Below are 23842 nucleotides of genomic sequence, written 5' to 3' on the forward strand. Positions count from 1 at the left end.
AGTGAGTGAGGTTGAAAAGAAGCAAAATGACCATCGGGTACAACCTGTATTCTGTGTTAAGCTGTGCATATTATAATGCACCTGCCGAAGTAACGGTTTAGTATCAATTGACAACTATGGTTCTTACCAATCCCAGATATATAATGTCACTATGTTAAGAGCTGGATACTTTTTCCAGTTAGAAATTTGTCCAATTTGCTTTTAAATTTATTACAGAGTCCGCCATTATTACCTGTTCCGGCAGGGAGTTCCAAATCTTTATTGCCCTTACCGTGAAGAACCCTTTCCTATGTTGTGTATGGAATTTTCTCTCCTCTAGCCTCAGTGGGTGCCCATGTATCCTATTCAGAGTTCTTTTAGTAAACAAATCCCCTGCTAACTTCTTATAGTGACCCTTTACATATTTGAAGATATTAATAATGTCTTTCCTCGTACTCCAGAGTCTCTAACCCTTTAATCAATTAAGTAGCTCACCTTTGAACTCTGTCTAGCTCCCCTATATTTTTTTTATAATATGTTGCCCAAAATTGAACACAATATTCCAGGTGGGGACGCACCAAAGATTTGTACAGCGGCAGGATTACATCCTCGTCCCTCATCTCAATGCCCCGTTTTATGCACGCAAGCACTTTAGTTGCCTTCTTTGCTGCATTTTGACATTGTGTACTGTTGTTAAGCCTATTATCTATGAGCACCCCCAAATCTTTTTCCGCCACAGTTACCCTATATTTTCCCCATTTAGAGTGTAGGATGCAAATGTGTTTTTTAACCCAAAATGCATAACTTTGCATTTCTCTATATTGAACTTCATTCTCCATTTAGACGCCCAGGTTTCAAGTCTAAATAAGTCATTTTGTAGAGAATCCACATCACTTTCTGAATTAACTTGCACAGTTTAGTATCATCTGCAAAGATTGACACTGTGCTTTCCAGGCCTATTCCTAGATCATTGATAAATATATTGAACAGTAGCGGGCCAAGTATGGACCCTTGCGGTATTCCGCTGACTACTGGTGCCCAGCTAGAGAACATCCCATTGACCACTACACGTTGTACTTTGTTATCCAGCCAGTTACTTATCCATGTACAAATAATATATCCTAGGCCAAGTTCCCTTAATTTGATGATCAGTCTCCCGTGAGACACTGTATCGAAGGCTTTTGCAAAATCTAAATAGACCACATCCACTGCTTTTCCCTGGTCAAGCTTCTCGCTCACTTCCTCGAAGAAGCTAATTAAGTTAATCTGACATGATCTGCCCCTTAAAAACCCATGCTGACTTTTGCTAATAATTTTAGTAGTATGCAGATAATTCTCTATGCTATGCCTCAAAATTCCTTTCAATATTTTACCCACTATAGAGGTTAAACTAACTGGTCTATAGTTACCAGGATTATTTTTAGTTCCCTTTTTAAATAAGGGCACTACCTCAGCTATGCGCCAATCCTTTGGTACCATGGCCTGATCTAATAGAACTATAGAAAATCAAGTATAGGGGTTTTGCTAGCTGTGACCTAAGCTCCATAATAACCCTCGGATGAATGCCATCTGGCCTGGTGATTTATTAATCTTTATTTTGCTTAATCTCTCCAGGACTACTTCCTCACTTAAAAGAATATCAAGCCTAGGGTCATTATCTTCACTATTGTTATGCACTACTCTCACCGTCTGATCCTCCCTGGTGAATACGGAGGGAAAAAAATTGTTCAGTATTTCCGATTTTATTTTGTCATCGTTTATCAAAACTCCCAGTTCATTTTTTAATGGGCCTACCCTCTCCTTCTTTAGCCTTTTACTGTATATGTACTTATAAAAAATTTTAGGGTTGGTTTTACTCTCTATGGCGATTTGCTTTTCGTTTACAATTTTAGCGGCTCTTATTTCCTTTTTGCATCTTTTGTTGCATTCCTTATAATACAGGAATGACTCCTCCCCACCATTGGATTTAAATGTTGAAAGCACGCCTCTTTTTAGCCGTTGCTAATTTGACCTCCTTGTTAAGCCACATTGGTTTGTGTTTAGTACTCCTGCGTTTACTGCTCATGGGAATGAATTTGTGAATATTGCTATCAAGCAACCCTTTTAAAGCATCCCGTTGTGTCTTAATAATTTTTTTTAGATATTAGTCAATGCCCCTTATTTACACCCCCCCCCCATCTCTTGGCCTTGTCTCCTGCTCTTGTCTTTTACATAACATAGTAACATCGTTTCTGAGGTTGAAAAAAGACAATTTGTCCATCAAGTTCAACCTATATGTGGTCTCCTATGCTGTATTATTTTTTAAGACTAATTTCGTCTGTTTCAAAGTCGGCCATTATGTTTATTCCTTATTCCTCTTTTTTAATAACTATAGTGTGTGACTACGCACCATAACCCTGTATATCCTTATCCATTAGGAATTTATCTAGCCCATTCTTAAAAGTGTTGACTGAGTCCGCCATTACTACTCTCTCAGGCATGGAATTCCAAACATGTATTGTCCTTACTGTGCAAAAACCTTTTTTGCCTCTCTGTGCAAAATCTCCTCTCCTTTAACCTAAGCATGTGTCCACGTGTCCTCGGTGCTGATCTTACAAAAAACAGGTCCTCTGCAAGATCTGTGTATTATCCCCTTTTATATTTGTAAATGTTGATCATGTTCCCTCTTAGTCTCCTCTTTTCCAGTGTGAACATGCCTAGCCTTGCAAGCCTTTCCTCATATTCCAGCATCTCCATCCCCCTAATTAGTTTGGTCGCCCGCCTCTGAACCTTTTCTAGTTCCAGGATATCCTTTTTGTAGTATGTTGCCCAAAATTGTGCACAGTATTCAAGATGTGCACAATTTTGGGCACCATACTACAAAAAGGATATCCTGGAACTTTTTGCACCACTCTCGACTGATAACATTTGAGGTCTCAGTGAGTTCCTATTGACTCTGGGCTCACTAGCATTGGGTATGAATGGAGTGATGAAAAGAGCTGGAGGCAGTACCACTACCCACACAATCACAAGCACTTTGCTAGGGCTGGCAACCATCATATTCATCCAATAATTGGCACCCACAAATAATATGGCTTTCTCAGGCATATATGCCTCTGTATTCCAGTCTGCATGTTTGTGCAATTGTGTCATTGACAGTACTCAGCATATGTTGGATGGCCCCCTTGTCCTGCCCCTGGTCTTCCCTTCCATGCACAATTAGGTGTAATTGCAAGACTATGAAAACTGGTGAACTTTCCCCCTACATGCCCTATCGGCCTGTTTCTGAGTCGCACACACAGTAATGCATTTGAAATTCCCAATGACTACAGCGATTGTAAGTTCTATGCGATTATTCTGAGCCATACAAATCTTTGCACTTGCAGCATCCCCAGCTCTCTATCGGTGAGAGCATCACTATCAGAGGCACTTGCACCATGTATATACTGTACTAGGTGTATACTCATGTCTCAGAATAGGATGTAACTCTGGCAGCAGTGCATGCCCACACAGGGCTGCCATCATAAATTGTGGGGCCCAAGACTGACAAAATAGACAGGGCCCCTCCCTCCCGAAAGAAAAATATTCTGCAGTATTGCTCCACCCCTATGTGATGTCATACATTGTGATGTTAAATATAGGTGGAGTGTTGCAGAACTGCAGGAACGGTTTACAGAGAGCTGATACTCAGCTAAGTCTTGTTTTAAGAAGTCCTCCTTGCGCATCATCCTGCTGTTGATTCACAGATTGGTGTAACTCTACAGGTATTGGTGGTAGGAGCCAGGGGTGGGCCCCTCTCTCTGTAAGGGCCCAGGACACCAGTCCCCACAGTATCCCCCTGATGGCTGCCCTGTGCCCACAACACACCCTCAGAATGTTTCAACATGGGAATGTCCCAGTGCTGCCCAGTTGCCACCCAGTAATGACCATTTAGCATTGCAGAGAAAAGTTTAATATGTATATGAGTCAGAATCGCTCATAAGTGCTTAAACGTTGCAAATACAGCCTACACCCCATGCGGATTGCTAACAATTACTAGTTGTAGCCTCATTCAGATATGTGTACGACTTGGAATCAGGCCCTAGGTGGGAGCAATCACCAAATTCACCTGGTTCCATAGGAGGACAAAACAAACACTATGTTTGCCATGCTTATGGAGAAGACATTAGTCCTGCTATAGATCTTATGTACTTACTTCACACCCATCATATAATGCCTTTAGTTCGGGTGTACGGCTGTAGGAGAGAACTTCCTCATTGTCTGCTCGGAACTTTATCGACCGGTCGTGGTTTCCTTTTGACAAATCATACCAAGCCAATGACTGCTGGCAATTATAGGTGAAGTTCTGCCGGCCTACAGCACTCAGCAGTTTCAAAAATGTCATCTGCACCACGTGGACGGGGTTACCATCGGCGTCAATGTACTGGAACTGTAAGGATCACAGGGGTTCAAATTTATTCTCCAAGACAAATATTACTGCAATGCTCAAAGGGCTGGTGCTACAGGAGAGGTGTGTCCTTTGCTGTGCTCTGTGTGGTACACATTTTTCATAGTAAGGGACTGTTACATGAAGCCAAGCAGCTCACAAGAAGGAGTATAGGGAGTGGAAATTCTCAGCTTCAGGTAACGGGGGGGTCGCAATAGTGATTGAGACGCACGGTCTCAGAAATGTATTGGAAGTGTACTGGGAGGTGACTATTCAGATGTATAGATATGTGTTGTTTTATGGGAGTGTCGTGGGCATGTCGCATAACTGGTTGCAAACTTGGACAGTTAATCTCTTACATTGGGGGTCTGACTATGGAGATTGTGCCCCTAGCATGGGGCAGGTGCACTTTTTGATGGTGAGTCTGATGGTAGTATCTGGAAACTCACCCTGCGGGATTATTGTGTCTAAAGTACACTTGCCAACTGTCACATGCTGCGGTTGAGCCGGATGACAGGACGTTGGGACTTCAAGTTGAATACATACTGTTCATTTGAATGTGTGTGTTCACACACTGCGGCTATTGAAATCACGTTGTGGCACTGGCTGGATCCTGTCTGTGGCAGAATAGGAGCCATGTGAACACAAAACCCTCCTACCCAGGGGCGTATTAAGCGAGGAGGGGGCCTGTGTGCAGACTCCGGGTGGGCCCCCTCCTCTCCATGGCGCTGTAGGCTCCAACACTGCGCCGGAGCCTACTGTGCATGCGCAGGTCTCCGGAAACATGGCGCCCGCCATGTTCCGGAGACAAAATTTAAAGTGTGCATGCGCTGCGGCCATTTTGGAGTGGGTTTTGTGCTCGACGGAGGCGACTGCAGCGTCCGACGCTGGACTCCGGAGAGGTGAGTACTAAAATATGGGTGCAATGTGTGCGGTGTGGGGCCCGTGTGCACCGCACACATTGCACTCATTATAGAAACGCCAATGCTCCTACCTGCCAAGCGGGTCCCGCTGAACGGGACCTGCTAAAATGCTTAGTGTGTCCTCAGCCTAAAAGTCCAAACCCACAGGTGGTCATAATGTAGATGCAGCATTAATGATTAGTTATTCTAATGTGAATTGCCTGTATGCTGGCCATGTAGCTTTTAGAAGGTAAGCAGACTATCGTGGTAAGACAGCTCCCCCCCAGCTCTTAGGGGGAGATGTACTAAGCCTGAAAAGTGATACATTTCACGGTGATAAAATGCTAGCCAATCAGCTCTTAACTGCCATGTCACTGGGTGTGTGTCTGAAAAATGACAGGAGGAGGGGCGCCAGAATGGTTTGAGGTTGGGGGGGGGGGGCAGAAAAACATACATATTGGCGCTCCTCTTAATCCCCATCCCCAGTGCGGGGGGAGGGTGCTTACCTCTGATACCCGCGGTGACTTGTCCTTTAAACAGCCTGCTGCCGCACAGCTGTGCGCTGTCCAAGCCGGCTCTTCACTGATGCATTACTGGGAGGAGGCGTGGCCATGCTGAGCCTGCTGGAACATCCACGCCTCCTCTTCGTAATGCACCAGTGAAGAGCCGGCTATGACAGCGCACAGCATAGCACGCTGCGGCTGTGCGGCAGCAGATTGTTTAAAGGACAAGTTACCGCGGGTATCGGAGGTTATCGCTCCCCCTCCCCACCTGCGCCTTTGTCATATATTATTCTGGCGACACTGGTTAGGAGCCGATTGGCTGGTACTTTATCAGTGTGATATTTATCACTTCTCAAGGCTTAGTACATCAGTGAGAACTGCAATGTACTGTATTGCGACTGTAAACATACAAATACTGAGAAATGCATGTTGTGAGTAATTGTTTATAGACCTATTCAGTCTAGGAACAGGATTCATTTACCTTCTTTCCTCTTTTAAAAGAGCTGTACCAATCTCCTGGGGCTTCTTTGTTCCACGCTGCAACTTTAACCTAGTGATATAAGCAAACATTAGTAAGATCACTTCAGAGTGAGAGCTCAATTTCTTATTATTACACATATGGTAATATCAGCGGCATGGAGAGAGGGGGGTGGGGGTAATCTGGGGGCTTCGCTGGGCCTGCACCTGTTAGGGGTGTCATGGCCCCCTTAGCATGCGCCACAGATTTTTGGTAGTCTACTGAGGTTCCACCATAACAAAGGAACGTACTTCAACCCACTTCTAGTACCGGGCCTAGCCAATCTCTTGGTGGCCACCATATGACATAAGATAGATTCTCTGCACAAAAATGCATCAAACTTTACTTATACTCATCCTACTGTATAAAACCAGGCACACTGTGTGTATATATATATATAATATATTATTATGTTGACCCTTATATTCTACACCTTTGTATAAATTGGGATATATATATATATATATATATATATATCCCAATTTATACAAAGGTGTAGAATATAAGGGTCAACATAATAATAACAATAAAAGCAAAAATAGAACAATAAAACTAACAATAGGACAATGAAATAATACCAGTAATAAAGAAGGATAAGAAAGAAAAAATAAGGAAGAAGTAGAAGAAGAAGATACACAAATGAAACAAGACTACAGTAGAAGAGTCACTGATTCAGATATTAATTAAACACAAAGCGGGGAGTTCAATTCCCAAAATCAATGCTGTGCGATGTTCTGCCGGCAGCGCAAGTTTTCCTTCGCACCCCATGGAGGTACTTAAGTGTGTGGTATGTATACAGTGATACACATCATGTTGAATTGAATTTCCCCCAAAGCAAAAGATTAAAACATAATCCCACTTTGAATGGTCCCCAAACTTCTTAATGCTAGATATTGAACCGTATAAATCTTACCAAGCATAGTGGAAAATGTAGTTAGAAGATGCCAGATACTGTATCTGCTGAGGTGAGCAGTTATCTTATACCCACACACAGACCACAGCTGGGAAACTAATGGCTGCTGCCCCAGGAGATAAATGGGCAGATAACGTTTGATTTCACCAACCATGCATGGCCAATATGTAAGATGACCCAAGAATTGGGACTGGATGTAGACGATGACATAGGAAAATTCACACCTCTATTTTGTTATACTGACCGACTCAAACTTTTTGTCTGGGAATAGACAGGTTTCCCCACCAGCTGTAAAATTGCAGAAGACTTTGAAGGCATCTCTGTTACAGCCCTGGTTTGGATCGATCCAGTAGTCTCCTAAAATGTAAATAAAGAATATACAATGACACAAATTTCTCCTATTAACTCATCATATAGCTAAATATATAACTCCATATAAATCTTTCCCTATAACTGCTCGAATTAATAATTAATAATAACAATTTTATTTATATAACACTCTTTTTCCAACAGGACTCATATAACCTATCCCTACAACTCCTATTACTCCATGTAAGCTTTCCCTATATCTACTCCTATTACTCCATATAACCTCTCCCTACACCTCCTCCATAACCTCTCCCTATATCTACTCCTATTACTCCATGTAACCTCTCCCTATATATATCTCCTCTTATTACTCTAGATACCCTATCCCTTTATCTACTCCTATTACTCCATATAAGCTCTACCTATATCTCCATATTACTCCATATAACCTCTCCCTATATCTCCTCCTATTACTCCATATAGCCTCTCCCTATAGCTCCTCCATAATCTCTCCCTATATCTCCTCCCATTATTCCATATAACCTCTACCTTTATCTACTCCTATTACTCCATATAACCTCTCCCTATATCTCCTCCTATTACTCCATATAACCTCTCCCTATACCTACTCATATTACTCCATATAACCTCTCCTTATTGTATATCTCCTCCTATTACTCCATATAACCTCTCCCTATATCTACACCTATTACTCCATATAACCTCTCCCTGTATCTCCTCCTATTACTCCATATAACCTCTCCCTATATCTCCTCCTATCAATCCATATAACCTCTCCTTATTGTATATCTCCTCCTATTACTTCATATAACCTCTCCCAATATCTCCTCCTATTACGCCATATAACCTATCCCTATATCTCCTCCTATTACTCCATGTAACCTCTCCCTATATCTCCTCCTATTACTCCATATAATCTCTCCCTATAACTCCTCCTATTACCCAGAGCTGGCCTTAGCTATAGGCAGGCTAGGCATTTGCCTAGGGCATCCAAGCATGTCTAGGGGCAACCAATCATGTCCCTGCAGTATTTCATGTTGGGAAGGACTGTCTGCAAACTATTTCATACTTTCTAAATGTATTCAATCAGTACTTGTATACACTGCTGTTTACATTTGTCAAATAGAATGCACACTGTCACTTGAACTCCCTCCGACATGCTTGAACTCCCCTGACTTGTGAGATCTTAGACAGCAGAAGCCCAGTAGTAACTGCAATTCCTGGACCTGTGACATTTTCACTGACTATATAAGGTTATGGCTCCTTATGATACCACATGTGTATTGTGGAAGACTGCTCCACATATATCTGACATTACCTATACTGCTTGTGCACATGGGGGAGGGGGACCCTGCTATCCTGTGTCCCTTATCCCTGTGCAAACCCCAGGTGTCTCCAGGGCAGTGTTCTCCCCACACTTTATTTCTCAGTCAGTCCATGCCATAAAATTTCCTTGCCATCCAGCACTGTAACGTGGTCAGTGAGTTGCATTGCGCTATTTCTATATGAAATGTCAGTGCAGTTACGTGCGGTGAGGGTCAATGGCTGGGGAGGCACTGCCTTCTCCAGTACATCCCCAGCAGCAAAAGAATACAAACCTCCAGGCCTACTAGCACCCTGAGCGAGATCTTTTGCTCCTAGGAAAGTGAACATGGCCTTGCAACTTGATATTGTATTATCAAATTACAAATATATATACCGTATTATCACCCTCCCCAACACACACACAATTGGCAGTCTTACACATAATGTCCACAGTAGTGCTCCTTACACCTAATGCCCCCAGTATGGTGCCAGATAAACGTAATGCCCCAACTATAGTGCAAGTTGCACATAATTCTCCTTGTAGTGCCAGTTACAAGTTATGCCCCCTGTAGTGCCAGTTACACAAAATTCTCCTTGTAGTGCCAGTTACAAGTAATGCCCCCTGTAGTGCCAGTTACACATAATTATCCTTGTAGTGCCAGTTACAAGTAATGCCCCCTGTAGTGCCAGTTAAACATAATTCTCCTTGTAGTGCCAGTTACACATAATTATCCTTGTAGTGCCAGTTACAAGTAATGCCCCTGTAGTGCCAGTTACACATAATTCTCCTTGTAGTGCCAGTTACAAGTAATGCCCCCTGTAGTGCCAGTTACAAGTAATGCCCCCCCATAGTGCCAGTTACAAGTAATGCCCCCCATAGTGCCAGTTACACATAATTCTCCTTGTAGTGCCAGTTACAAGTAATGCCCCCTGTAGTGTCAGTTACACATAATTCTCCTTGTAGTGCCAGTTACAAGTAATGCCCCCTGTAGTGCCAGTTACACATAATTTTCTTTGTAGTGCCAGTTACACATGATTATCCTTGTAGTGCCAGTAACAAGTAATGGCCCCTGTAGTGCCAGTTACACATAATTCTCCTTGTAGTGCCAGTTACACATGATTATCCTTGTAGTGCCAGTAACAAGTAATGGCCCCTGTAGTGCCAGTTACACATAATTCTCCTTGTAGTGCCAGTTACACATGATGCTCCTTGTAGTGCCAGTTACACATAATTCTCCTTGTAGTGCCAGTTACAAGTAATGCCCCCTGTAGTGTCAGTTACACATAATTCTCCTTGTAGTGCCAGTTACAAGTAATGCCCCCTGTAGTGCCAGTTACACATAATGTTCTTTGTAGTGCCAGTTACACATGATTATCCTTGTAGTGCCAGTAACAAGTAATGGCCCCTGTAGTGCCAGTTACACATAATTCTCCTTGTAGTGCCAGTTACACATGATTGTCCTTGTAGTGCCAGTAACAAGTAATGGCCCCTGTAGTGCCAGTTACACATAATTCTCCTTGTAGTGCCAGTTACACATGATGCTCCTTGTAGTGCCAGTTACACATAATTCTCCTTGTAGTGTCAGTTACAAGTAATGCACCGCCATAGTGCCAGTTACAAGTAATGCCCCCCGTAGTGCCAGTTACAAGTAACGCCCTGCGAGGTCACATCCCTTGTAGAGATGAGCGCCTGAAATTTTTCGGGTTTTGTGTTTTGGTTTTGGGTTCGGTTCCGCGGCCGTGTTTTGGGTTCGAACGCGTTTTGGCAAAACCTCACCGAATTATTTTTGTCGGATTCGGGTGTGTTTTGGATTCGGGTGTTTTTTTCCAAAAACACTAAAAAACAGCTTAAATCATAGAATTTGGGGGTCATTTTGATCCCAAAGTATTATTAACCTCAAAAACCATAATTTACACTCATTTTCAGTCTATTCTGAATACCTCACACCTCACAATATTATTTTTAGTCCTAAAATTTGCACAGAGGTCGCTGTGTGAGTAAGATAAGCGACCCTAGTGGCCGACACAAACACCGGGCCCATCTAGGAGTGGCACTGCAGTGTCACGCAGGATGTCCCTTCCAAAAAACCCTCCCCAAACAGCACATGACGCAAAGAAAAAAAGAGGCGCAATGAGGTAGCTGTGTGAGTAAGATTAGCGACCCTAGTGGCCGACACAAACACCGGGCCCATCTAGGAGTGGCACTGCAGTGTCACGCAGGATGGCCCTTCCAAAAAACCCTCCCCAAACAGCACATGACGCAAAGAAAAAAAGAGGCGCAATGAGGTAGCTGACTGTGTGAGTAAGATTAGCGACCCTAGTGGCCGACACAAACACCGGGCACATCTAGGAGTGGCACTGCAGTGTCACGCAGGATGTCCCTTCCAAAAAACCCTCCCCAAACAGCACATGACGCAAAGAAAAAAAGAGGCGCAATGAGGTAGCTGTGTGAGTAAGATTAGCGACCCTAGTGGCCGACACAAACACCGGGCCCATCTAGGAGTGGCACTGCAGTGTCACGCAGGATGTCCCTTCCAAAAAACCCTCCCCAATCAGCACATGGTGCAAAGAAAAAGAAAAGAAAAAAGAGGTGCAAGATGGAATTATCCTTGGGCCCTCCCACCCACCCTTATGTTGTATAAACAAAACAGGACATGCACACTTTAACCAACCCATCATTTCAGTGACAGGGTCTGCCACACGACTGTGACTGATATGACGGGTTGGTTTGGACCCCCCCCAAAAAAGAAGCAATTAATCTCTCCTTGCACAAACTGGCTCTACAGAGGCAAGATGTCCACCTCATCTTCACCCTCCGATATATCACCGTGTACATCCCCCTCCTCACAGATTATCAATTCGTCCCCACTGGAATCCACCATCTCAGCTCCCTGTGTACTTTGTGGAGGCAATTGCTGCTGGTCAATGTCTCCGCGGAGGAATTGATTATAATTCATTTTAATGAACATCATCTTCTCCACATTTTCTGGATGTAACCTCGTACGCCGATTGCTGACAAGGTGAGCGGCGGCACTAAACACTCTTTCGGAGTACACACTTGTGGGAGGGCAACTTAGGTAGAATAAAGCCAGTTTGTGCAAGGGCCTCCAAATTGCCTCTTTTTCCTGCCAGTATAAGTACGGACTGTGTGACGTGCCTACTTGGATGCGGTCACTCATATAATCCTCCACCATTCTATCAATGTTGAGAGAATCATATGCAGTGACAGTAGACGACATGTCCGTAATCGTTGTCAGGTCCTTCAGTCCGGACCAGATGTCAGCATCAGCAGTCGCTCCAGACTGCCCTGCATCACCGCCAGCGGGTGGGCTCGGAATTCTGAGCCTTTTCCTCGCACCCCCAGTTGCGGGAGAATGTGAAGGAGGAGATGTTGACAGGTCGCGTTCCGCTTGACTTGACAATTTTGTCACCAGCAGGTCTTTCAACCCCAGCAGACCTGTGTCTGCCGGAAAGAGAGATCCAAGGTAGGCTTTAAATCTAGGATCGAGCACGGTGGCCAAAATGTAGTGCTCTGATTTCAACAGATTGACCACCCGTGAATCCTTGTTAAGCGAATTAAGGGCTGCATCCACAAGTCCCACATGCCTAGCGGAATCGCTCCGTGTTAGCTCCTTCTTCAATGCCTCCAGCTTCTTCTGCAAAAGCCTGATGAGGGGAATGACCTGACTCAGGCTGGCAGTGTCTGAACTGACTTCACGTGTGGCAAGTTCAAAGGGCATCAGAACCTTGCACAACGTTGAAATCATTCTCCACTGCACTTGAGACAGGTGCATTCCATCTCCTATATCGTGCTCAATTGTATAGGCTTGAATGGCCTTTTGCTGCTCCTCCAACCTCTGAAGCATATAGAGGGTTGAATTCCACCTCGTTACCACTTCTTGCTTCAGATGATGGCAGGGCAGGTTCAGTAGTTTTTGGTGGTGCTCCAGTCTTCTGTACGTGGTGCCTGTACGCCGAAAGTGTCCCGCAATTTTTCTGGCCACCGACAGCATCTCTTGCACGCCCCTGTCGTTTTTTAAAAAATTATGCACCACCAAATTCAAGGTATGTGCAAAACATGGGACGTGCTGGAATTTGCCCATATTTAATGCACACACAATATTGCTGGCGTTGTCCGATGCCACAAATCCACAGGAGAGTCCAATTGGGGTAAGCCATTCCGCGATGATCTTCCTCAGTTGCCGTAAGAGGTTTTCAGCTGTGTGCGTATTCTGGAAAGCGGTGATACAAAGCGTAGCCTGCCTAGGAAAGAGTTGGCGTTTGCGAGATGCTGCTACTGGTGCCGCCGCTGCTGTTCTTGCGGCGGGAGTCCATACATCTACCCAGTGGGCTGTCACAGTCATATAGTCCTGACCCTGCCCTGCTCCACTTGTCCACATGTCCGTGGTTAAGTGGACATTGGGTACAACTGCATTTTTTAGGACACTGGTGAGTCTTTTTCTGACGTCCGTGTACATTCTCGGTATCGCCTGCCTAGAGAAGTGGAACCTAGATGGTATTTGGTAACGGGGGCACACTGCCTCAATAAATTGTCTAGTTCCCTGTGAACTAACGGCGGATACCGGACGCACGTCTAACACCAACATAGTTGTCAAGGACTCAGTTATCCGCTTTGCAGTAGGATGACTGCTGTGATATTTCATCTTCCTCGCAAAGGACTGTTGAACAGTCAATTGCTTACTGGAAGTAGTACAAGTGGGCTTACGACTTCCCCTCTGGGATGACCATCGACTCCCAGCGGCAACAACAGCAGCGCCAGCAGCAGTAGGCGTTACACGCAAGGATGCATCGGAGGAATCCCAGGCAGGAGAGGACTCGTCAGACTTGCCAGTGACATGGCCTGCAGGACTATTGGCATTCCTGGGGAAGGAGGAAATTGACACTGAGGGAGTTGGTGGGGTGGTTTGCGTGAGCTTGGTTACAAGAGGAAGGGATTTACTGGTCAGTGGACTGCTTCCGCTGTCACCCAAAGTTTTTGAACTTGTCACTGACTTATTATGAATGCGCTGCAGGTGACGTATAAGGGAGGATGTTCCGAGGTGGTTAACGTCCTTACCCCTACTTATTACAGCTTGACAAAGGGAACACACGGCTTGACACCTGTTGTCCGCATTTCTGGTGAAATACCTCCACACCGAAGAGCTGATTTTTTTGGTATTTTCACCTGGCATGTCAACGGCCATATTCCTCCCACGGACAACAGGTGTCTCCCCGGGTGCCTGACTTAAACAAACCACCTCACCATCAGAATCCTTCTGGTCAATTTCCTCCCCAGCGCCAGCAACACCCATATCCTCCTCATCCTGGTGTACTTCAACACTGACATCTTCAATCTGACTATCAGGAACTGGACTGCGGGTGCTCCTTCCAGCACTTGCAGGGGGCATGCAAATAGTGGAAGGCGCATGCTCTTCACGTCCAGTGTTGGGAAGGTCAGGCATCGCAAACGACACAATTGGACTCTCCTTGTGGATTTGGGATTTCAAAGAACGCACAGTTCTTTGCGGTGCTTTTGCCAGCTTGAGTCTTTTCAGTTTTCTAGCGAGAGGCTGAGTGCTTCCATCCTCATGTGAAGCTGAACCACTAGCCATGAACATAGGCCAGGGCCTCAGCCGTTCCTTGCCACTCCGTGTGGTAAATGGCATATTGGCAAGTTTACGCTTCTCCTCCGACAATTTTATTTTAGGTTTTGGAGTCCTTTTTTTTCTGATATTTGGTGTTTTGGATTTGACATGCTCTGTACTATGACATTGGGCATCGGCCTTGGCAGACGACGTTGCTGGCATTTCATCGTCTCGGCCATGACTAGTGGCAGCAGCTTCAGCACGAGGTGGAAGTGGATCTTGATCTTTCCCTAATTTTGGAACCTCAACTTTTTTGTTCTCCATATTTTATAGGCAGAACTAAAAGGCACCTCAGGTAAACAATGGAGATGGATGGATTGGATACTAGTATACAATTATGGACGGACTGCCACGGTTAGGTGGTATAAAAAAACCACGGTTAGGTGGTATATATTGTAATACAATTATGGATGGACGGACTGCCTGCCGAGTGCCGACACAGAGGTAGCCACAGCCGTGAACTACCGCACTGTACACTGGTTGATAAAGAGATAGTAGTATACTCGTAACAACTAGTATGACTGACTATGACGGTATAAAGAATGAAAAAAAAACCAAGGTTAGGTGGTATATATTATAATACAATTATGGATGGACGGACTGCCTGCCGACTGCCGACACAGAGGTAGCCACAGCCGTGAACTACCGCACTGTACACTGGTTGATAAAGAGATAGTAGTATACTCGTAACAACTAGTATGACACTATGACGGTATAAAGAATGAAAAAAAAACCACGGTTAGGTGGTATATATTATAATAATACAATTATGGATGGACGGACTGCCTGCCGAGTTCCGACACAGAGGTAGCCACAGCCGTGAACTACCGCACTGTACACTGGTTGATAAAGAGATAGTAGTATACTCGTAACAACTAGTATGACTGACTATGACGGTATAAAGAATGAAAAAAAAACCACGGTTAGGTGGTATATATTGTAATACAATTATGGATGGACGGACTGCCTGCCGAGTTCCGACACAGAGGTAGCCACAGCCGTGAACTACCGCACTGTACACTGGTTGATAAAGAGATAGTAGTATACTCGTAACAACTAGTATGACTGACTATGACGGTATAAAGAATGAAAAAAAAACCACGGTTAGGTGGTATATATTATAATACAATTATGGATGGACGGACTGCCTGCCGACTGCCGACACAGAGGTAGCCACAGCCGTGAACTACCGCACTGTACACTGGTTGATAAAGAGATAGTAGTATACTCGTAACAACTAGTATGACACTATGACGGTATAAAGAATGAAAAAAAAACCACGGTTAGGTGGTATATATTATAATAATACAATTATGGATGGACGGACTGCCTGCCGAGTTCCGACACAGAGGTAGCCACAGCCGTGAACTACCGCACTGTACACTGGTTGATAAAGAGATAGTAGTATACTCGTAACAACTAGTATGACTGACTATGACGGTATAAAGAATGAAAAAAAAACCACGGTTAGGTGGTATATATTGTAATACAATTATGGATGGACGGACTGCCTGCCGAGTTCCGACACAGAGGTAGCCACAGCCGTGAACTACCGCACTGTACACTGGTTGATAAAGAGATAGTAGTATACTCGTAACAACTAGTATGACTGACTATGACGGTATAAAGAATGAAAAAAAAACCACGGTTAGGTGGTATATATTATAATACAATTATGGATGGACGGACTGCCTGCCGACTGCCGACACAGAGGTAGCCACAGCCGTGAACTACCGCACTGTACACTGGTTGATAAAGAGATAGTAGTATACTCGTAACAACTAGTATGACACTATGACGGTATAAAGAATGAAAAAAAAACCACGGTTAGGTGGTATATATTATAATAATACAATTATGGATGGACGGACTGCCTGCCGAGTTCCGACACAGAGGTAGCCACAGCCGTGAACTACCGCACTGTACACTGGTTGATAAAGAGATAGTAGTATACTCGTAACAACTAGTATGACTGACTATGACGGTATAAAGAATGAAAAAAAAACCACGGTTAGGTGGTATATATTGTAATACAATTATGGATGGACGGACTGCCTGCCGAGTTCCGACACAGAGGTAGCCACAGCCGTGAACTACCGCACTGTACACTGGTTGATAAAGAGATAGTAGTATACTCGTAACAACTAGTATGACTGACTATGACGGTATAAAGAATGAAAAAAAAACCACGGTTAGGTGGTATATATTATAATACAATTATGGATGGACGGACTGCCTGCCGACTGCCGACACAGAGGTAGCCACAGCCGTGAACTACCGCACTGTACACTGGTTGATAAAGAGATAGTAGTATACTCGTAACAACTAGTATGACACTATGACGGTATAAAGAATGAAAAAAAAACCACGGTTAGGTGGTATATATTATAATACAATTATGGATGGACGGACTGCCTGCCGACTGCCGACACAGAGGTAGCCACAGCCGTGAACTACCGCACTGTACACTGGTTGATAAAGAGATAGTAGTATACTCGTAACAACTAGTATGACACTATGACGGTATAAAGAATGAAAAAAAAACCACGGTTAGGTGGTATATATTATAATAATACAATTATGGATGGACGGACTGCCTGCCGACTGCCGACACAGAGGTAGCCACAGCCGTGAACTACCGCACTGTACACTGGTTGATAAAGAGATAGTAGTATACTCGTAACAACTAGTATGACTATGACGACGGTATAAAGAAAGAAAAAAAAATACCACGGTTAGGTGGTATATAATTATACAATTATGGATGGACGGACTGCCTGCCGAGTGCCGACTGCCGACACAGAGGTAGCCACAGCCGTGAACTACCGCACTGTACTGTGTCTGCTGCTAATATAGACTGGTTGATAAAGAGATAGTATACAACAATATACTACTATACTGGTGGTCAGGCACTGGTCACCACTAGTCACACTGGCAGTGGCACTCCTGCAGCAAAAGTGTGCACTGTTTAATTTTAAATTAATATAATATTATGTACTCCTGGCTCCTGCTATAACAACCTGCAGTGCTCCCCAGTCTCCCCCACAATTATTATAAGCTTTTATACATTGATGTGCAGCACACTGGGCTGAGCTGAGTGCACACAGACTGAGTCACACTGTGTGACTGCTGTGTATCGTTTTTTTCAGGCAGAGAACGGATATAGCAGAGAACGGATATATTAAATAAAAGTTAACTTAACAACAACTGCACTGGTCACTGTGGTAAACTCTGTCTGCACAATCTCTCTCTCTCTCTCTCTCTCTTCTAATCTATTCTAATGGAGAGGACGCCAGCCACGTCCTCTCCCTATCAATCTCAATGCACGTGTGAAAATGGCGGCGACGCGCGGCTCCTTATATAGAATCCGAGTCTCGCGAGAATCCGACAGCGTCATGATGACGTTCGGGCGCGCTCGGGTTAACCGAGCAAGGCGGGAAGATCCGAGTCGCTCGGACCCGTGAAAATAAAGTGAAGTTCGTGCGGGTTCGGATTCAAAGAAACCGAACCCGCTCATCTCTAATCCCTTGTACAGGTGCCCTCACCCATCCTGCCACCCCAATCTCACAAAATGCAATCACGGATCTAGGGAGCTGCATGGGCGCACACACTGACTGCAAGCACACCAGCAAGCAAAAGTAAGTTTTATAAAAAATAAAAAAAAGCTACTAGCATTACTAATGTGGGGCATGTATGTAAGGTGCATTACTGTGTGGAATTATGTGTATTATGGGCATTACTAATGTAAGGCATACTGTATGTGTAAGGTGCATTACTGTGTGGAATTATGTGTATTATGGGCATTACTGTTGGGCATTTTGCAGGGTTGAACTGGCCCACAGGTGCACAGGGTAACACCCCGGTGGGCCCCACTGCCTGAGTGTTGCTGGGTCAGATGCAGAACTAGCGACGGTGCCTGGGGGCACCAGACAAAATTTTGCCTAGGGCATCAAATTGGCTAGGGCCGGCTCTGCTATTACCCCATAAAACCTCTCCCTATATCTCCTCCTATTACTCCACATACCCTCTCTCTATACAGGTTGAGTATCCCATATCCAAATATTCCGAAATACGGAATATTCCGAAATACGGACTTTTTTGAGTGAGAGTGAGATAGTGAAACCTTTGTTTTTTGATGGCTCAATGTACACAAACTTTGTTTAATACACCAAGTTATTAAATATATTGTATTAAATGACCTTCGGGCTGTGTGTATAAGGTGTATATGAAACATAAATGAATTGTGTGAATGTAGACACACTTTGTTTAATGCACATAGTTATAAAAAAATATTGGCTAAAATGACCTTTAGGCTGTGTGTATAAGGTGTATATGAAACATAAATGTATTCTGTGCTTAAATTTAGGTCCCATCGCCATGATATCTCATTATGGTATGCAATTATTCCAAAATACGGAAAAATCCGATATCCAAAATACCTCTGGTCCCAAGCATTTTGGATAAGGGATACTCAACCTGTATCTCCTCCTATTACTCCATATACCCTCTCCCTATATCTCCTCCTATGCCGGGGAGTGGGAGGTCATCGTACGCGGAATGGGGGGGGGGGTACGATGTGGCGGCGGCGGTAAGAAGCCCATAGGCTTCTATAGGGTATCGCCATAAAAAGATGGCGATACCCTAAGGGACGAAAACGCAGGGGCCGGGGGCTAGTACATATGAAAATGCAGGAAAACGGGGGTTTTACCGCATTTTCCCTTTAGTACATCCTGCCCTATATCTCCTCCATAATCTCTCCCTATATCTCCTCCCATTATTCCATATAACCTCTCCCTATTCCGCCTTCTATTACTCCTCTTCCTATACATCCTCCTATTACTCCATATACCCTCTCCCTATAGCTCCTCCTATTACCCATATACCCTCTCCCTATATTTCCTCCTATTACTCCATATTAGATATCCCTATAACTCCTCTTAATCCAATCTCTCATTTAACCCTTATACAAGACAGTCTATGATGTTACTTACCATCTTTGTAAGTGGGGTGACACAGTTGGAGTTCTTTACATGATCTTCCTGGGCTGTCTTTGGACCCCACAGGCCATCTCATCTGATCCACCTCCACTTTAAGAGACCCTAGTGTGGCATAAACTTCTTCCATTCCATCTGCCATATAATCAGGTGATGCTTCATCAGCTTGTAGACCGTCAGAGTATCGGCGCCTTTTCCTGGTTGGTTCAAATGTGTTGTATGGGTTAGGCTCTACCATTTGAGCTGGGCGACCCTGGTTTGAGTTGTACAGTGCAAACAGTTAAAAGATGTTTCATTACAAATAAACAATAATTTCACTCCTGTAAAACGTCCGACCGATACCATAAGACAGAACTTCAACACTTGTGAAAATGTATTTGAAACAAAACAAGGCTAATGTTTCTGATGAGTTATCACACTATGCGGATCAATTTAATAAATATGAAACATTATAGGGATTTTACTGTACTTCTGGCCAACCTCATTGATATAATCTATTCCCCATGTATGAAATAAAGAGGTGTTCTCTAGAAGATGTCAGCCACTGTTGACCTTCCGTCAGCTGATCTAATGCCCATAATATACCAGGCAAAAAGTAAGAAACTCAAGAGTCCATATTTGAGGGAGGTGGGAGACTCTTCATCACAACTAACTTGAAATTACAGGTTACACTGGACTGCTCTGTGAGATAGGTAGTGGCGGATATAATGTGAAACTATTGAAGCTTAAGATTCAGGGCCCCTAATCCCAGTGGGGCCCTGAAGCAACTTTTTTTATTGAGTGAATTTTTCAATGAAATCGATGGAGATTATTAAGTGTGTGTTATTAAAATTAGGTTATTCGAGTGATAGAATCATCACTTGTCTCGCTTGTGCATTTTAACACCAAAAATCAAATTTTCACCTCTTGTTTTTATGTACTGTATCGTCACCAATAACATCATCACAACCAGGCTTCTAGTATAGCATAGCTGTTATTACAGCTTGGATGCGCGTTACTTAGTACCATGGGAGCTACTGGGAGTTGTAGTCTAGCTCTGTAAATAGCGTGAAACATGTAACTGTTTTAAACTACAATTCATAACAGCTTGCAGAACCTATCTTTGTGACAGTCCCAGGATTAGCAGAGCCTGAGAGGGCCCGTCCTAGAAAGGAGGCTGGGAGCAATGAAAGGTGAGAAGGAGCCCAGGACAAGGAGGCATCTAATACGGTGCTTTTGCTGACACTGAGTGGTGTGTGCAGTCCTTGCAAGGGCAGCAATGCCCTTTGGACCTTGCTGGTTGTTGCCCTATTGTTGCTAGTTGCGGAGGGGCCCCCCATGACAGTTCAAGCTTTAGGGCCCCAAAAATGTAGATCCGCCACTGGAGATAGGGTAGGCCCACCAAACGCACCTGAGCTACTGTAGCTGCTGATAAGAAGTCCATCTGTTTGGGACAGTGGCAACTGGTAAAGTTGCACTCACTATGTGTATATCTTCTGTGCAGGTTTGGCCACTGTATGTGCTGTCTCATATTTTAAGGTGGAGAACTTTTTTCAGCTTTTTAAAAAAGTTTACTGACTACCTGCGCTGCAGTACCCATGGTAACCTGCTAACCTAGTCCCATATAAAGGTCCAGCTATATACCTACACCAAAAAATATTAGTTATATAACTTACCGGTGGCCCAGGAGGTCCTGCTGGTCCTGTATCTCCTCTAATTCCGATTCCCCCCTGGAGAAAGAACACCAATTAGCAGTGGTTAGAATTTATTTTGTTCTAGGAAATGTGAATAAATCCTAAAAGCCAGGTATCCTTTGTCCCAAAATCTAAACTGCTATCACCCAGCTCCTTACAAGATCCAGCTGACTCCTAGCCTATCCAATTGACTCGCTATTTACACAAGTTTTTGTCAAACCTGCTCCAGGATACACTTTGATATTAATTTAATTATAAATGTGCCCCTTATTTCCATGGAGTCAATTGTAGAAGATTAATGATGCAACTTTCCACCTGATGACCAGGCAGTGCCCATGGTGGGTTTTGTATTTCTAGCCCAGTAAATCATCTTGGTGGGACCAATCATATGCAATCTTATTTCCAAGGACATGTCAAGGCTTTGAGCATTTAACTTGTAAATCTATGTTCTAGGCAATGTTAATATTACAAGAATGCCTACACGCATAGAACCACTTCTATTGTTATCTGACCAATTCATACTGGGTATATAAATCTTCTAAATCTATAAAAGGTAGACTGCCTATATATACTTAAATACAACTTACCGTGTTACCTTTTGATCCTTTTTGCCCTGCAGGACCCTGTAAAACGAATCAAGAATTACTAATATAATTTACTACATGATCTAATTTCCTGTTATGTCTACATCTAATCTAAATCCAAATACTAATGCAAGCTTCTTAGATCACTTCATGTACTGTAACTCTTAGTTATTGGTCTACCATTGTGTCCACCCATATATTCTGGTAGCCTCAGATCTAAAGTTAATGAACATCCATACCTATCTTAGTAATAAAACATCAAAACCACATTCTAAACATTCTTTTACCATTTATACGTCTAGAAGTGTACAAATTTAACCCTCCCACCCTCACATCTGTCTTTTTAGCTGCCAGAATGCCCTGTTTATACAATAAACCAAATGCCTCTCTGTCTGCTCCACCCAATAACTGGACATTACCGATAGGCCGCTGGGTCCAGGTGGTCCATTTGTTCCTAATGGTCCCGCCATGCCCTTGAAAAAGCAAGAGGAACAAGTTATTTTTGTTTCCAATAAGTTAGGTTATGTAAATAGATGTGTTAATGGGTTCTGTTATCATCATCATCATCATCATCATCATGTGATACGTACACTGTCTCCCTTAGGTCCTTGTACACCTTGGATTCCGGCTGGCCCTCTATCTCCTTTCTCTCCCATCTCTCCTGGAGGTCCGATTAAGCCAATAAGTCCAGCATGGCCCTTGAGTGAGGGAAATATGTTAATATGTGCTACATTCCTGTTTTCAAAAAAGCCCATTTAGCAATAAGATTATTAGGGCAGGACATGTTCTGTTTTTGCCTGAGTCTCATAGTGGTGCCAGCAAAAATTGAGGGAAATTTCCCCCCAGTAATATTTAACTCAAACTGTCCTTGGTTTTAGAACTTGAGGAGAACGTCAGTGACGCTATGTCTACTAAACCACACATGAAACCTTACTAAACCACACATGAAACCTGTAGATGCATATTGTGTACAAGTTGCTACATCCCAGGATAAATGTCCAACATTTCACACTCAAAGAAACAGTAGCATGGTGGATTTGTATAATGTACTATTGGATTTATTAACATGGATTTATTGATATGGAATACAGTATTAATATTTAACACTATAGATTGTCTATAGTATAGGCTGTATGAAATATATTTAAATCATATAAATAAGTATTTAGGAAAAGGTTAAACATACCATAATAAATAAATAAATAAATAAATACACAAACATAATAGAACCAGTACTGCACTTTCTAAGCACACATTCTCCCACCTCATGGTATTGCTCCTGTCTCTTCTTCCTGGTAGCTACTCTCTGGTCCATTGCACTGATTGAGGACTCAGAGCCACACACAGTGCAAACTTGGTAGAAGAAGAAGCTACCACCACTGGGTATGTGCAGCAGCTCTGCTCTGTCCCTTACACTGTATGATGTGGAGGCAGTTCTAATAATCATATACCATTGCTATTGTTGTCATAATTTGAGCCATTTGCCAAAAGGAGGGGGGTTTCCAGGCAACCCCCTCCTGGGTAAAATATATCTCCCTACCGTAAATAGCCGGAAGCTGGAAAATGCGGACTGCTGATGGCAGCTCATTCTGATTTGAATCTGCCCCTTAGTTTAGTAAACACTCAAGTTATTTCAGTAATATTATTTCATCAGTACTACTCCCATAGATTAATGTCCAGTAGTGCCTCTTTGCTATTTTGGTATGCCTCTTAATCCTGTTAGTTTGTGTCTATCCACTAATTTGTGCTCTCAGTGATGTCATAAGTATGTAGTGAAATGATAGCCTGAGTATTAATTCAGCCTATAAAATAAGGATTCCACTTTAACTGAGTTTCAAGTGCTAGAATTAATAACTGTATTACAGCTATATATCTCAGGGAGTTCTGGGAACGCCCCCTGAGTGATAAAAACAGGGGTGTGTCACAAGGCCACGTCTCTTCCTCCGGAAGCCTTGACCCCTTATTTGGAGCGGCCATGCCTTCGGTGCATGCTGATTTGCACTGAGTGACACCACTGCTTCTTGTTCACAATGGCCCTCATTCCGAGTTGATCGCTAGCTGCTTTCGTTTGCAGCTCGGTGATTAGTAAAAA

General features: G+C 43.5%; 1 protein-coding gene across 2 annotated transcripts in view; it reads right to left on the reverse strand.

Moving 5' to 3' along the window:
* The window catches only part of COL5A3 (collagen type V alpha 3 chain), a 331866-nt gene that overhangs the window by 4919 nt on the left and 303105 nt on the right, over positions 1-23842 (reverse strand). For both annotated transcript variants that reach the window (XM_063931487.1, XM_063931486.1), the window contains 8 exons: positions 22341-22448; positions 22170-22223; positions 21754-21789; positions 21149-21202; positions 19491-19746; positions 7464-7576; positions 6271-6339; positions 4154-4387 (listed from right to left, as the gene is read on the reverse strand). In XM_063931487.1, the coding sequence (XP_063787557.1) occupies positions 4154-4387; positions 6271-6339; positions 7464-7576; positions 19491-19746; positions 21149-21202; positions 21754-21789; positions 22170-22223; positions 22341-22448 (924 nt within the window). The remainder of the gene's footprint in view (positions 1-4153; positions 4388-6270; positions 6340-7463; positions 7577-19490; positions 19747-21148; positions 21203-21753; positions 21790-22169; positions 22224-22340; positions 22449-23842) is intronic.

Source organism: Pseudophryne corroboree, chromosome 6, assembly GCF_028390025.1.
Source record: "Pseudophryne corroboree isolate aPseCor3 chromosome 6, aPseCor3.hap2, whole genome shotgun sequence".
Taxonomy (NCBI): Eukaryota; Metazoa; Chordata; class Amphibia; order Anura; family Myobatrachidae; genus Pseudophryne; species Pseudophryne corroboree.